At 30.7% G+C, this 16424-nt stretch overlaps 1 protein-coding gene across 1 annotated transcript; it reads right to left on the minus strand.

Moving 5' to 3' along the window:
- Nucleotides 1-10015: 10015 nt before the first annotated feature.
- LOC123893903 (signal transducer and activator of transcription C-like) lies at nt 10016-13154 on the minus strand. The gene is made up of 2 exons (XM_045943736.1): nt 12066-13154; nt 10016-11905 (listed from the first exon to the last, which is right to left on the minus strand). Exon 1 carries the CDS (start codon nt 12876-12878, stop codon nt 12123-12125), a length of 756 nt encoding a protein of 251 aa, XP_045799692.1. The 5' UTR covers nt 12879-13154; the 3' UTR covers nt 10016-11905; nt 12066-12122.
- Between the last annotated feature and the right edge of the window lie 3270 nt (nt 13155-16424).

The raw sequence follows: 16424 nt of genomic DNA on the forward strand, positions 1-16424 counted from the left end.
ACATTAATTAAATATAATATTTAAATAAAGGCATACACTTAAAAATGTTAATTAGCATAATAATTAAATAAAAAGAATCTAAATAAAAATTACAAATAGATAAATATAATTTAAAGTTCAACATTATAACAAACTAATTATTTAACCTAGACTCTATAATTTTATTACGAATTAAGTCTCGAGCATGATTCATTTTTGACGAAAAAGCTACATTGAAAACTTGTGATGGATCCAAATTATTTGATCTATGAATTTCATCATGATGAATGACTGTCTTTTCATCTTCATAAAGATTAAAATCACTATCCACTTCAGCAGTTCTTCTGATAAAGTTGTGTATTGTCATTGTTGCGACTACTATTTGAACTTGCGTTTCATATTTGAAATTTGGCATGCGACGTAGGATTGCAAATCTGTTCTCCCACACCACAAAAGTTCTTTCTATTGTGCACCTTAAACTTGAGTGGTAATAATTGAATACTTCATTATGATTTTCAAATTCACTTGAACATCTAAACTCGAGAATATGGTAGCGTTCACATCTATAGGGACCAATGTATTCTACTGGTGTTGGATACCCAGAATCTACCAAATAAAACTTACCTAAAAAAATATAGTAATTATTCAAAATAACAAAGTAATTGTTAGAATGTGCAAGAATATTATTAATATAACAAATCATTTCTAGTAACATAAAAGAACATATATGGAGGAGGATGTGGAAAATTAAGCTATTGACTTTAATGTACTTTTGATCCCCCTATATTGAAAAATCTAAATTTTTGATCCCCTATTTTAAAAGCCAACTTTTTGATCCCTATTTTGAAAATTTTGAACTTTTGATCCCCTATTTTGAAAAACCCAAAGTTTTGATCCCCTATTTTAGATTTTTTGAATTTTAGTCCTCAAACCCAAATCAATATTTACACACACTAGAATAAGAGTCATGTACAACAAAAAAATCAATAAAACTTCTACTCACCTTCAGACTTGGATGAACAATGAAAGGAAGTATGTCACAAATAATTCATACACATGATATATATATATATATATATATATATATATATATATATATATATATATATATATATATATATATATATATATATATATATATATATATATATAAAAGAAACAATATGCAATAAATTCTTCCAACAAAAACCAATCTAACATGAGTAATGACAAAAATAAATAAAAGCAGATATGCAGATTCACCAACAGATGCAAAGAAATTCTTTCTAAAAAAAATTGAAGTTGAGTTGATGTGTAGTAATGAAGAAGGAAGAAAAAGCGTATAATCTTTGCCGTAGTAAGTGTTTGTATTGAAAAATTGAGAAGAATTTATGGGTAGTAATGAAAAGAATACCTAGCACCAAAAAAATTTGAATCGCGTTTCTCAGACGCAAAAGCTAGGAATTCTGGCTTCAAAGTTACTCACGTCTGTTTGCTAAATCGTGTGGAAGAGAATCATGTTTCCTTTGAGCCAAAACAATCCAGAAATTGCTAGAATCATGTTTAAGCTTCTCAGAAGCTTAAACCAAACAGACGCTAAAATTTGGAAGTTGTAGACTTGCGTTTGAGCTTATCAAAAGCCAAACCAAACAGACACTAAAATTACATTCTGGTCTCAAAATTTAGACGTATTTTTCTCTAAAGTTTATATCTTGTAACATTCAAATTTAAAAATTCTAACACATAGGAAACAACGACACAAACAAAAAATTGAAAAAACTAACATGCATAAAATCAAATAGAGCAACATAATTCATACTAAATAACATGAAATTGATTATTCAAAAAAAAAAACATGAAATTGAAAGACTAATATTAAAGAAATAGATTAAAACCATGAATTAAACACAAACAAGATCATGTATGAATTATGTTGTGAATTTGTCCAAAAAATCACACCAATGAAATACTTGATGTGTGGAGCAATAGAACGACAACCAATAACAAGCGTAACAAGCAATAATAATAACAACCGATAAAAACGATAAAGAAGAAGAAATAATATGATATTTGTATATCCAGTTCGGTTCAACAATGACCTATTATGAGGGAGAGAGCAACCCTTCCGTTCCACTAGAATCAAAGAGTCACTTTACAAGAAATTCCCCAACAAGGGTTACAAGAATTAATCCTAATTCTACCCAAGTCCTAAATCTCTTCCCGTGGCCAAGAAACTCAATTTGACCTAGTTCGCTCACCCTAGAGTTGTACCAAGAGAAACCCTTTTTCCTATCTAAAACCCCAGCCCTTGTGTGGTGGCAAACCATAATCCTTGCCTCTACATGTTTGCTCGCTCTCTTATTTTTCTATGAATAAAACACTCCTTATTTATAAACAATGTATGCGTAAATACTAGAAACAAATCTGCTTTAAAATAAAACATAATCTCCTTTTGTTTCTAAATATATCCAATTGAAAAACAAGTATAATCTTTCTTTATTTTTAAACATATCTAGTTTAAAAACAAATACAATCTTTGTTTCCTGATTTTCAACAAATTAAACTCGAACGATGATATGTAGTGGTAAAGACAGGGGTGACTCGAGTGAGCTACGGCCCACCCTACCCCCAAATCGGAAGACTTCCACCCAATGCTACGCACAAGGATTTCTTGCCCTATAAATAAGAAGGATTTCCTGCATCACATGAGGACTTCCTTATTTGGTTACTAATGGACGGGATACAAAACCTACGGGTTTGTATCAATGTGATACAAAGTCATGGTCTAGGATTTATAACTCTTTAGTGGTGTTTCTAAGGAACATACAATAGACTATTGTGTGACCTTGATGATTTTAATCTAGTGGTGTTTCTCCTACATAGGTAGTCGATAGCACTATAATATACCTATTATTTAGGAGTATTTTACTTAAATAAATTAAGCTTTCTAATATGTTTTTTTTTTTTTTGGTTTTCACCCTCTAGTTCATAGGGGAAGGGGACCCTAATAGTCCAGAGTTCGGGTATTAAGTGGTTTCAGTCCCCTCCCAAATGCAGTTGTGAGGATCGAACCGTGGTCCTCCATACCAAGTCCAACGCCAATCACCACTGAACCAACTAACATTTGATAACTTTTTAATTAGTTTATTAGAACATTTATTTTTTTTTTGTTTGTTTTGCAATTATAGGACTTAAAGCTTGGATAATGAAAAAATAAGTGCACTTGATGCATTTACAATTTTGATAGTGGAAGCCCTTTCTTAATGAAGAGTAATGAAGAGAAAGTGAAACTTCAATGCTATTTAAGTTGGGTTGTAGCTAAAAGCAATGAAAACCATCACAAAAGGCTAAACAATGTGAAAAATCAAGTTTTACTTCAGCAAAGCCTACCACGTCCTTGTGGGATCTCATCACTGTCGTGCCAGACATGCCAGGGAGCACTTTCCTGCGTGCAAAATATTTCCACGACCCGTATGAGATTGGCCACGGTTGTGGCAGCTGTAACAGTGCTAATTTTTGCCATTAAAAAAAAAAAACAGTGCTAATTTTTTTGTTTTTGTCTTTTCATTTCCCTTTTTAATGTCCATCATTAGTGTATTTCTTATGTTCTAGCATAGTTTCTTATTTTCTTTGAGTTGCAGCTGCTAATGGCCAAATGTGAGTAGTTCAACTCCATTTTGAGTCATGGACAATAGTCCATAGCATGCTCCTTAAATATAAATAATAAATCTACAATGGTTTTTATTTGTAACAATATCTTCAGTATTAAAATTATATGTCTTTTTTTTTTTGTTTATTTGTAACAATAGCATGTTCCTTTAAGAATTTATATTTTTTATTATTAAATATGAAATTAAGTCGAAATACTAAATCAAATAATACAGAAATTAATTACAATATATATATATATATGCTTCCTCTAGTTTTTATTAAAAGTAGTGAAGTACTATATATTTGGTATAAGGATCCGTTTCAATTGGCTTATTTTTGAGCTTATGCAAAATAACTTATGTAAATAAATAAACTTTTATACCGTTTGGCCAAATTATGTTTAGGTGTAGAAGCTATTTTAATCATAAAACTAGAAATAATAGCTTTAAAAATAAAATTAAAGTTGTTTGGTAAATCTTACTTTTTTTTTAAAATAAGGTTAAAAGTTTTTATTTTTTATTTTTTATTATTATAGAGCTTTTAAAAGTTTTTTTTATAACATTATTAATAGAGCTTTTTAAAAATATATTATAATTTTTTTAAAAATATAGAAGCTGTTTTTATTTCTTCTTAATAGAATTAATATAAAAAATATGAATTAATATAATTTTTTAAAAAAATATAGAAGCTGTTTTTATAAAAGTATAATTTTTGTCATTGAAAACTTATGAATTAATATAAAAATTTATTTATTTGAATAAGCTATTATTTTTATAAGTTCAAAAATAATCCAAATCCAAATAGCCACTAAATTTAGACCAAATGTGTAGTTCTTGTATTTAAATCTTGTTCTTACCAATCGTTAGTTGGTTTAGTGGTGATTGACGCTGAACTTGGTAGGGAGGACCACGGTTCGATCCCCCGCAACTGCGATTGGAAGGGGCTGAAACCATTTGATGTCAGAATTGACCCCCGAACCAGATTAAAGTGGTAGCGAAAGCAAAAAATCTTGTTCTTTGGTAACAAAAAAAAAAAAAATCCTTTTCAATTCATTGTATATAATTATAATTAGAAATGGACATTAAATATATTTTTCAAATATAAAATTTACATTCAACGTTTCATCTAAAAAAATTTTTTTTTTTTGGAAATTTACTTAAATAATCCTTTAAATATTATTTTTGGAATTTTTTTTATATTAATTCATCTAAAATTATTTTATTATAATTATTAACACTATTACATTCAACGTTTCAAGAACACTATTACATTCAAAATTGTGGTTTATTATTTTTCCTTTAATATTGAAATTTATTTTTGGAATTTTTTTTATATTAATTCATCTAAAATTATTTTATTATAATTATTAACACTATTACATTCAACGTTTCAAGAACACTATTACATTCAAAATTGTGGTTTATTATTTTTCCTTTAATATTGAAATTTATTTTTGGAATTTTTTTTATATTAATTCATCTAAAATTATTTTATTATAATTATTAACACTATTACATTCAACGTTTCAAGAACACTATTACATTCAAAATTGTGGTTTATTATTTTTCCTTTAATATTGAAATTTAATAATGAAAATCTTTGAAAATTTTAATATTATAATGATATTATTATTGTGTGACGAAATTAATGACATCTTTTAAGATTTGCAATAAGTCTATAAATATTAAATACGTTCCTTGAAATCAAAATCGTTTTCTACCGGTTTATATTTCTTACTCCAAAACTATTATTCTTCCATTTGTATAAAACTCCTTCAATAACGATATTTTTAAATGATCATATCGAATGAACGAAGTACCAAACTTGCGTATGTTTGTATGGTTGATTGGTTGTGAGTATTTCCCTTGCTTTAAAATTCATATACATATGATATATGTTTGATATTTTCATTTGTCTAAATTTTATCTATACCCAAATTTCAGTTCATTAATATATTGAAATTGTAATAATATTTTGTCGTTATTGATGCTTGTAATTTGGATTGTTTGTTTCATAGTTTTTTCTTTTGAAGAATTGTTTGTTTCATAGTTATTTAGTGACAAGATTGATTATATTTTAAAATCGTAATACAATCAATATATGAGAGTATTTTTTCTGTTGCAAACACTATTTACTTTTTCTGACTATGAGGAAAATCATGTTTAGGTCGCTCATAGTCTAGGGATCAACTCATTTATTTTACATTTATTTTATGAGTAAAATAATCAGCTGAACTTGATTGGAATGTTGGTAACTTGAAGGAGGGAATGTATGAGAATTTTGCATTTTCAAGAATAGATCAACATAATAGTAGAGTTGATTACATAAATCCAGATATTGAATTAAATAGGGGACATCAAGTAGGCGGTAAATGTAAGGTTAATAAGTCTGTGCTAAGAGGAGCATAAGATACAAACAAGGATGCTCAAAATGCTGAATCTAGTGGTTAACAAACTAGTTCTTCAGAAGGAAAAGAAAATGTCCTTAATAACGCGAATAACGGTGAGTCAAAACCAGTGGAGCATGATTTTGACTCACTGTTATTTGCATTATTAAGGACATTTTCTTTTCCTTCTGAAGAACTAGTTTGTGAACCACTTGATTCAACGTTTTGAGCATATATATTCGTCTATATCTCATGCTCTTCTTAACACAAACTTATTGTCATACATTTACCTCATATACCTGATATCACCTATTTAATTTGATGTCTGGATTTTTGTTGTCAACTTTAATATTATGTTGATCTATGCTTGGAAATGCAAAATTCTCAAACATTGATCCTTCAAGTTACCAACCATCCAATCAAATTTAGCAAAAATTTGTGTCTCTTGCTATTCTTCTTGTTCATCTTATGACTAATAATAAGTCCGTGTTAAGATGAACAAGAAATTTGGTCAACAAAAAAATAAGAATAGCAAGAGACACATACATGTAAGCTCAAAACTCTGAATCATGTTGTTTAGATGCTAGTTCCCTAAAAGAAAAGAAAATATGCTTACTCATGCGGATAGATGAAAGTTAAAATTAATGGAGCATCTTAGCAAAGTTGTAGATTACGAATAAGAAAATAAAAGAGAACTCTAATGAATGATGAAAGGATGGAATTGATGGAGAGCACACTCTTGGTTGGGCCAGATATGCAACCAAATGAGCCCGAGGTATCGAGAAAAAGAGTTTAATTGATATACACTGACGGTGTAAATGATTTTTCTCAACACATCTGACTCATTTCACTACATATTTGGCTCATTCAAGAGTGTGCTCTCTATCAATTCCAACATTTTAATCATTATACTTCTCTTTTATTTTCTTCTTTGTAGAGGTGCAACCTTTTCATCCTCTAGAGTTTCTTCAACTACAACTTTGCTACGATGCTCCATTGATTTTGACTCTTAGTCATCCGCATGATTAAGGACTTTTTTTTTCTTTCCTTTTACATAACTAAGCATCTGAACCACTTGATTTATCGTTTTTTTTATTATAAGCAATTAATTAAATTATAAGGAGTATAAGGTATACCCAGCCCAGTCCTTACAATTCTAACATATACCATTATATGCTTTGAATACACAATAATTGATCTTTACACCAATCTGAAAAAATAAAGGAAGACATACTTGCTATTATCCCTATAAACCAAAACCAGGTAATATAAATTATTTGATCCACCAAGGAATGTAGATTAGCTACATCTCCTCTGAACATGATGTTATTATGGTCGCGTGTTGAAGTACAAAAGTAAGTATATTTTTATCGTCTCCACAGGGACTGATGCGATATCGATGCAGTTCAACAATTAATATAATTTTAAGTAAAGTGATTGAATTTGTCAAAAAAAAAAAAAGTAAAGTGATTGAAAGGTATTTGTTTGCGATAAGTTGCGAAAATATAACGATGACAAGAGATGATTAAATTAACAGAGAGATGAAATTGCTGGGAGTAGACTTCATTAACTCATTCATATATATTTCCCTAATCAGTTATATAGATTCTAGTTATTAACCAATATTATCACGTATTGCTCATCGTGCGTTTCCGTCCCCAGATAACGTCGAGAAAACTATTAAACCTATCAAACCCCGATCCCTCGGGTGCTTAATCGATATAATAGCATTAAGTTCCAATACTTTGGGTGAATGTTAAACCTAAATCTATTCCTAGAGTTTAGAATCTAACAGACCATTATCCTAGTTCTAGATTCAAAAAGTATATTTCTATATCATTTCAAATCAAAGATTCAAACATTGAAAACAAGGATAAGATCAATATTGATAAATAACTAAAATCATATATAACGCCATGATCAAAAGAAATACACACTAATAGAGTCAATTACATCTAATCCCAACAAAAGTGTCTTTAACTACTCATTACCATGATAGTTTTACACAAATAAGAAGAAAAAAGATGAAATAACAACACCAGTTGATTCCTCAAACAGTTGGTGTGCATCCACCGCAGTGTTCTCCGTCGTTCCGAGCTTCACTCTCTGTGTTACGCGTTAAGCTCTCCTCCCATGTTTCTTCTAGTGTTGGGCGTGTTGTTCTCTGGTGTCTCTGAGAATGAATTGCCACCGGATGCTTTTATAGGCTTTTTTTAATTTATCCCTTAAGTATGCAATTCCTTTAGTATTAAGAAAGCAAAACGGTGTTGTCTGCAACTTGCACACTTAACTCTCTGCTCCTCTTTTCCAATTGGACCGCCTTGTTTCCTTTTTCTTTTTAAGCCCACTTGTAATTGTATTCTTGCACTTCTTTCTTGATCTATTAACACATAAATAAACATTAATCATAATATAATAATATGGGTGGATTCTAGGGTGAGGGCTCTATTAAGTCCCTCACCGGTGAGGTAGATAAAATACACCATCCGATTTGGTTAATGGTTGAGATTCATTAAAGATAAACATTAGAACATCAACATATTCCCACACACAATCATGTCTATACCTCTCTCCAATTGTGTAACCGTCCCATGATGCTTCAATGGTGAAATTTCACAAAGTCCACCAAATTTTGCTCTATAATAGAAACCAGTTTTTTCCAAACTCTCAATGGCATCTTATAATCAATGAGAACTTAAAATTGGAAAGCAACATTATAACTTAAAAGAGAAAGAGAAAACATGTTAGTATTTATTATCATTGACATCGAAAGAGAAACATGTTAGTATTTATTATCATTCGAACTTAAAATTGGAAAGCAACATTATAAACTGCTAATTCAATCAAAACAATTGTAAAAAGTGTTTTTTTATACGTAGCAAGTTGGTCCTAGGCACTAAATTCCAACTTCACATGGCCAAAAAGATCATTAAGATTTAAAAGAGTACTGTATAGGCAATGGAGAGGGAAACATAGAGGAAAAAAAGTTCAAGCATAGAGAGAAAGAGTGAGATTTAGAAATTGGATCTAGTGTGGTGATGAAATATTAGATCAAGCAGATTAATTTAATCGAACAGTGAAATTAAATGATACACCGGTGAGGGACTTAATAGAGCCCTCATCCTATAATCCACCAATAATATGTATATTATATAATTAATATATAATAGCTAAAACCTACAAAAGTAAGGGAAAATAGGTGAAAATAGTTAAAATACTAATTTGCTAGTAAATACTAATATTTACAAATAGTTGGAGGTTTTACATCAAATGACTTATAAAATAAGTCAATAAGTGCTTAAAATGTATAGGTAAAATCACTGAAATTTAGCACTTATCAACTCTCCCCAACTTAGAACTTTGTTTGTCCTCGAACAAAAGTCTCAAAATATGGTTCAAACCTCATTGGTGCATGATTCAATCAAGATTTATGATCAATCAAAAACTTTGGATTTAAATCATTTCAAGTTTGCATAATTCAATGCATTGCAAGTTCAAAATCAATCATTCATAATCATCAATGAATCAAAGCATGAATGTGAAATAGTTTCAAAATTCAAGTAAGATTTCAAACTTTCCGAATCAACAAGACAATCAACTAGAATCACAATTCTCACAAGTGGTTCAACTCAAGGGTGTAGTGTTTCTCTCAATCCAAACAATGTGTTCACAACAAATCAATTTAAACATACATCTCAACATAATCACAAAACATGTTATCAATCATGGATCACTAAGGTCTTTCTTAAGATTGTAATGGGGCTAGGCTACAAGAAATCATTGTTTTTCTTTGGATTCAAAAAGCCTTAAGGATAAGAGAGCATAATTCTTGAGAATTTTCATCACATAAGCTATTCACCCTCTTTCACTTTCCCCATGTTTCTTTCTTTTGGTAATTCTTTTTGTATGCCACAATCTTTTCTTTCTTTTATCTTTTCAATTTCATTGATTTCTTTTGATTGTAAGATCTTTTTCAAAATTCTTTTTCTTTTTCACAATCACCATTTTCAACATTTCAAATTTTTCAACTACTTTTTTTTTTCTTTCTTTCAAACAAACAAATAACCTCTTTCTCCCCAACTTGTTTTCAACCCTACTTAAATTCAATGCTCAATCATCCTAAGACAAGGGTTAAGTCATTGTTTTTCTTTATTGTGGTTCAAGGGTTCAAAACAAACAAATTTTCAAAAAATTTTGGCTCAAGGGGGGTAGCAAAGGATCACACTAACTCACAAAGTAGGTTATTTTGGCTTAAGTAGTTGCACTCAAATAGAAACACGGCCTTGATCATTTCCATGACTTCAAACACATCAAGTAATAGCAAGATTCAGTTAAAATCAACAGAGTTAAACACAATTGTCGGCTCTCAAATATATAAACAATGGAAGGTTCACACAATCTCACCCGGCTAGGTTAAGTGATTCATCATCAATTAATCATCTCAAGAAGGAATGGATGAAATCAAATTGAATAAAACTACTTGGTTCAAATTCATCCTATCATTCAAAGATAATCACAAAATTTTGACCTCAAACAATGTAATTTGAAAAAAAAAAATTATTCTAATCATGCATTTGAATTTGATTAATCACAAACCTAAACTTTTCAATTCATATGCACATGAGATTCAAAAATAATTTAAAAAAAAATTGAACCATTTTTTTCAACCAAGACCACAAGAGAAACATATATTAAGATATTCACAAAAAAAAAAAGCATAAATTTAACCGAAAGCTATTAAAATAAAGTTCACAGAGTTTTGGAGAGCTTTTCAGTCAATCTTTCTCTTGTCAGTTGTCTTGATCTTCTCCACTTCTTTGGTACCAACAACAGCCTGTCTCACCTCCTCCAAGTAAAATGGCCTTTCCATAGGCCATTCCTAATCAGGTATCAAATGCCTCTTTGGTGCCATCTCTGAAACAAATGTTAATATAGCAAATAACACCACACACATGTCTCTCAAGAACACAGCAGAATAGATTCAGAAACTCGTACTTTCGCTAAGCCACAGGAATTTCGCTTAGCGAAATTTACAGACAGAATGAGTGAAAAAGAATTTGCACATACTGCATTCTATGTTTCTATAACAGTTTTTAAGAAGTCAACAAGTGGTATACAGGGCACTTTCTTTACACACTTACCTTCCACATCCCTTAAGCTTAGAAAGATTTGCAATTATGAGCTTACTGAAAGTAAAGTCATGAACTTCAACAAGCAATAATGGTAAGACAACAAGTGATGACCACTAAGTTAAGATTTAACAGTTCATGTCTTTTAGGAATTGCAAACATGATGTTCAAATAAGCAACAATGAAACACAGTTGTCACATGATTCTAATGTCAGTTCAAGATTAAGAGTTTTGTATCCATGCCTTTAAAATAACTCATGAAAGTCAAGACATAGCACAAAAGAAATTTGTCAAATTCAACTTTAAAATAGCACAAGTTAAAGCAACCAAATCAACATTCCAGCTTAGTGAAAGTAACCCTGTCATAAGTGCATATTTCTACAATCAACAAAGACCGGTTGAAGCATAATACACTTTCAAAATCTGCTTAAAGGCAGCAACCTCAAATTCATAAACATGGTGTTTCCTAGATAAGCAACAAAACTTCACAATGCCTTCAATATCAATGAAATCAGAAAATGAGATAAAGGGATAGGTGGTTGAAAGTTCTAATGTGAAAGCTATGAATGTTGCTGCTTTAAAAATTCAAAATTTGCACAATTCACTTAGCCATGGAAATTTAGCTTAGCAAATGCAACACACATGACACAAAAAAAAAAAAAAAAACAGAACTTTCACACCAGAAGTAATGGTTCCAATTTTGGATCTTTTAAAACCTTTCAAAATATGCCTAAGTGCAGTAAAATTATAAATTGCAGAATTTAAATAGTAAAGATAGAAAATTGAGACTCATAGTGGTGGCTAGGCCACCAAATTGCTGGCTAGGCCAGAGTAGCAGAAAACAAAATTTTCCTGCATAATTTCTTGTGCACAGCTGGTCCAAAATAATTCCTTTCTTTGAACACACAAAATTCATAATAAAAACATAAATTACTTACAAAATTGGGTTGCCTCCCAACAAGCGCTTCTTTTACGTCACTAGCTTGACGCCTTTTTGGTTAGGGTGGCCAAAATGAGACGGAAAGCACATCATCCGTCTTTTTCCTTTGATTTGGCAGGTACTCCATGAATTTAAGATATAGATGTTGCGGAGTCCATATCCTCCACAATTGCTTCTTGTTGAACAAGGCACAAATTTCGTCTATGACCCGATCAATCTCCGCCTTGTTCTCATTCTCCCTCTTTTGCTCAATTGATATTTTCTCGTCAAGTAATCCTTTAATTTCTTTTGCAGCCATCATCACTTCTTCATCATCAACAGTGTATGACAATTCTTGAGGAAGTTCTACTTCTTGTGGTGTCTCTATTTCTTCCACTATTTTCACTCCACCACATCCATCACACATTCTTTCTTCCTCATAGTTTTCAACTCCTTCCACACTCTCTTCATTTTCCTCATTTAGAATATTATCTTTCTCTTCAGGAGTTGTTTGGGTGTTGGTTTGGATTTCCAAATTTTGCTTATTCTCCATTTGTTGTGCCAACTGACTAAGCTGATTTTTCAAATTTTTGGCCCGTGCAAGACTATTTTTCAGATATTGTTGGTGCTGGTCTTGCATTTGTTGCAGCTGTAGTTGTTGCTCATGCATCTGTTGTTGTAGTTGTTGCATGTGTTGCTGCTGCATTTCCATGAATTTAATCATGGTCTCTTCCAATCTAGCCTCTGGAGTTTGCACATAATTATCAGGTGGATACTGTTGATACGTTTCGTACTCATCCGAAATATAGAAGTTATTATAACCACGATTAGTCATGGTTCTTTTGTGATGGTGAATCTGAAAAAGGATTGAACTAACAAGAAAAATAATTCTTTGTCTAGCAAAGAAGGATTAGTGCAAACCACAACTATACAATATAAACAAATATGTACAAATACTTAAAAGAATATAAATTGTTGCAATGCTCCAATATCTAAACGTCAGTCCCCGGCAACGGCGCCATTTTGTTGAAGTACAAAAGTAAGTATATTTTTATCGTCTCCACAGGGACTGATGCGATATCGATGCAGTTCAACAATTAATATAATTTTAAGTAAAGTGATTGAATTTGTCAAAAAAAAAAAAAAGTAAAGTGATTGAAAGGTATTTGTTTGCGATAAGTTGCGAAAATATAACGATGACAAGAGATGATTAAATTAACAGAGAGATGAAATTGCTGGGAGTAGACTTCATTAACTCATTCATATATATTTCCCTAATCAGTTATATAGATTCTAGTTATTAACCAATATTATCACGTATTGCTCATCGTGCGTTTCCGTCCCCAGATAACGTCGAGAAAACTATTAAACCTATCAAACCCCGATCCCTCGGGTGCTTAATCGATATAATAGCATTAAGTTCCAATACTTTGGGTGAATGTTAAACCTAAATCTATTCCTAGAGTTTAGAATCTAACAGACCATTATCCTAGTTCTAGATTCAAAAAGTATATTTCTATATCATTTCAAATCAAAGATTCAAACATTGAAAACAAGGATAAGATCAATATTGATAAATAACTAAAATCATATATAACGCCATGATCAAAAGAAATACACACTAATAGAGTCAATTACATCTAATCCCAACAAAAGTGTCTTTAACTACTCATTACCATGATAGTTTTACACAAATAAGAAGAAAAGAGATGAAATAACAACACCAGTTGATTCCTCAAACAGTTGGTGTGCATCCACCGCAGTGTTCTCCGTCGTTCCGAGCTTCACTCTCTGTGTTACGCGTTAAGCTCTCCTCCCATGTTTCTTCTAGTGTTGGGCGTGTTGTTCTCTGGTGTCTCTGAGAATGAATTGCCACCGGATGCTTTTATAGGCTTTTTTTAATTTATCCCTTAAGTATGCAATTCCTTTAGTATTAAGAAAGCAAAACGGTGTTGTCTGCAACTTGCACACTTAACTCTCTGCTCCTCTTTTCCAATTGGACCGCCTTGTTTCCTTTTTCTTTTTAAGCCCACTTGTAATTGTATTCTTGCACTTCTTTCTTGATCTATTAACACATAAATAAACATTAATCATAATATAATAATATGTATATTATATAATTAATATATAATAATAGCTAAAACCTACAAAAGTAAGGGAAAATAGGTGAAAATAGTTAAAATACTAATTTGCTAGTAAATACTAATATTTACAAATAGTTGGAGGTTTTACATCAAATGACTTATAAAATAAGTCAATAAGTGCTTAAAATGTATAGGTAAAATCACTGAAATTTAGCACTTATCATCGCGCCATAAACTCCACATAGTTGCCAACCAAATTACTTGTCGGGCTTTTACATATGTAATAAAATGTTTCCAACCGTAGTTATAGGGTATGAACTCCACTTTCATCCAACTAAATACTGTCTTCCATAATTGTAGTGAGAAAGAGCATTTGAAAAACATATGATCGACTTCTTCTTCTTCTTCTTCTTCTTCTTCTTCTTCTTCTTCTTCTTCTTCTTCTTCTTCTTCTTCTTCTTCTTCTTCTTCTTCTTCTTCTTCTCTATAGCAAAAAGCGCAACAAAATTCACGCGGGTTAACGATGATACCTTTTCTCGCCAATGCCATCAGAGTTGAGAGTCTTGAAAGCAATAACCTCCATCCAAATATGTTCACTTTAGATGGCACATCATTCACCCATAATTGTTGCCCAGCATTCATCACGCTTTTGAAGAAATTTATACGCCGACTTCACCGTAAAAGTACCAACATGATTCGGCTTACACTTCTCTTCTCTATTACTTTGCATAAGTTTTTGGTTTAAATGCAATTTTAGCCTTTTAAGTTTCACAACTTTTTGATTTTGGCCCCCAAATTTTAATTGCACGATTTTAACCTGCTAAATTTCACAATTACTTGATTTTGGCCCTTAAGTTTCAAATGCTCAATTTTAGCTCCTCAAGTGTACCTCTTTTTGCATTAGCTAGTCCCCCATTGACTATTTTGTTGCGTTGTATACTCACCGAACATTGAGTCTTCATCAATGTTGACAGTCGGTGATGAAGACTCAATGTTCGGTGAGTATACAACGCAACACATAATTGAGTTTTTTTTAGTCAAAAAAATCAATGGGGACTAGCAAATTGCAAAAAGGGTAAACTTTGGGGCCAAAATTGAGCAATTAAGACTTTGGGGGCCAAAATTGAGCAATTGTAAAATTTAGAGGGTTAAAATCGAGCAATTGAAATTTAAAAGGCCAAAATCAAACAATTGTAAAATTTGAGAGGCCAAAACTGCATTTAAGCCTAAATATTTTATGATTTAACTTCCACTCTAATTTATATTTTAAATTAAAGTTAGATATTTATATAAAAAATCTAAATTAATTTTTTTTAACAAGCCAAAATGAGATATATTAACAAAACAGTCTCTCCAACACAAGATGTACCGAGGAAGACTAGAGAAGTTTATAAAGAGTCAAAGAAAGAGAATCATAAACAAATCATATAAGACCCAACAAAGCAAAAGACTAAACCATCAGCTATGATAGTTTGAAGCTAAAATAACACTCGTCGACTTTAACCACCTAAAGGAAAAAAAGCTTGATCTTGTTCATACAATTGATGAAGAGTGCTTGGCGAGCCTCTAAATTAACAATCTATGATTTCTTTCCATCCACATAACCCAAACACAAACAAGTCAAATGAGTTGCAAAAAAGATCGACGCACTGAAGAAATCTTCAGTGCGCCGATCACTGAAGATTTCTTAATTTTAAAATAAACATAACAATTTACATACCACCATATAATCTATATATATAAATCCTAGATAGTTGTGGAATTGCATATCTAAACCCTAATCCACAAACCAATGAAAACCTTTCATTTAGCCACATCATCCACTTACATTCATTTAATGTGGGGTAATAATTGTAATTATTATTATTATTATTATTATTATTATTATTATTATTATTATTATTTTGGGTTATTATTCATTTTAAATTTTTTTGTTCATTTTATTATTTTGTGTATTTTATTGTCTTTTTTTCAAAAAAGTTAATGTTTTTGCTAATAATCTTTTGTCCAATCTTTATAAATATAAGGAGTTGGTCGATTGTCAGGACTACTTTCTAATATTAGTAAAAAAAATAGATAAAATAAATTTTACTAATTGTTGTTATGCCCTATATGATTTTTATCATATTCGATATTTGAGTATGAGTTAAGTTGGTTTATCTTTGCTCCAATAAGTTTCAAATTAATATAAATGTCAAATTCGATAATACAGTAGTTTTTTGGTAAGAGATAATGAAGTAGTTTATCCAACTCAGAATCCTCCAATGAGATTTATAATATAAATAAAAACTTATGTT

Source organism: Trifolium pratense, linkage group LG7 (assembly GCF_020283565.1).
Source record: "Trifolium pratense cultivar HEN17-A07 linkage group LG7, ARS_RC_1.1, whole genome shotgun sequence".
In the NCBI taxonomy this organism is placed as follows: Eukaryota; Viridiplantae; Streptophyta; class Magnoliopsida; order Fabales; family Fabaceae; genus Trifolium; species Trifolium pratense.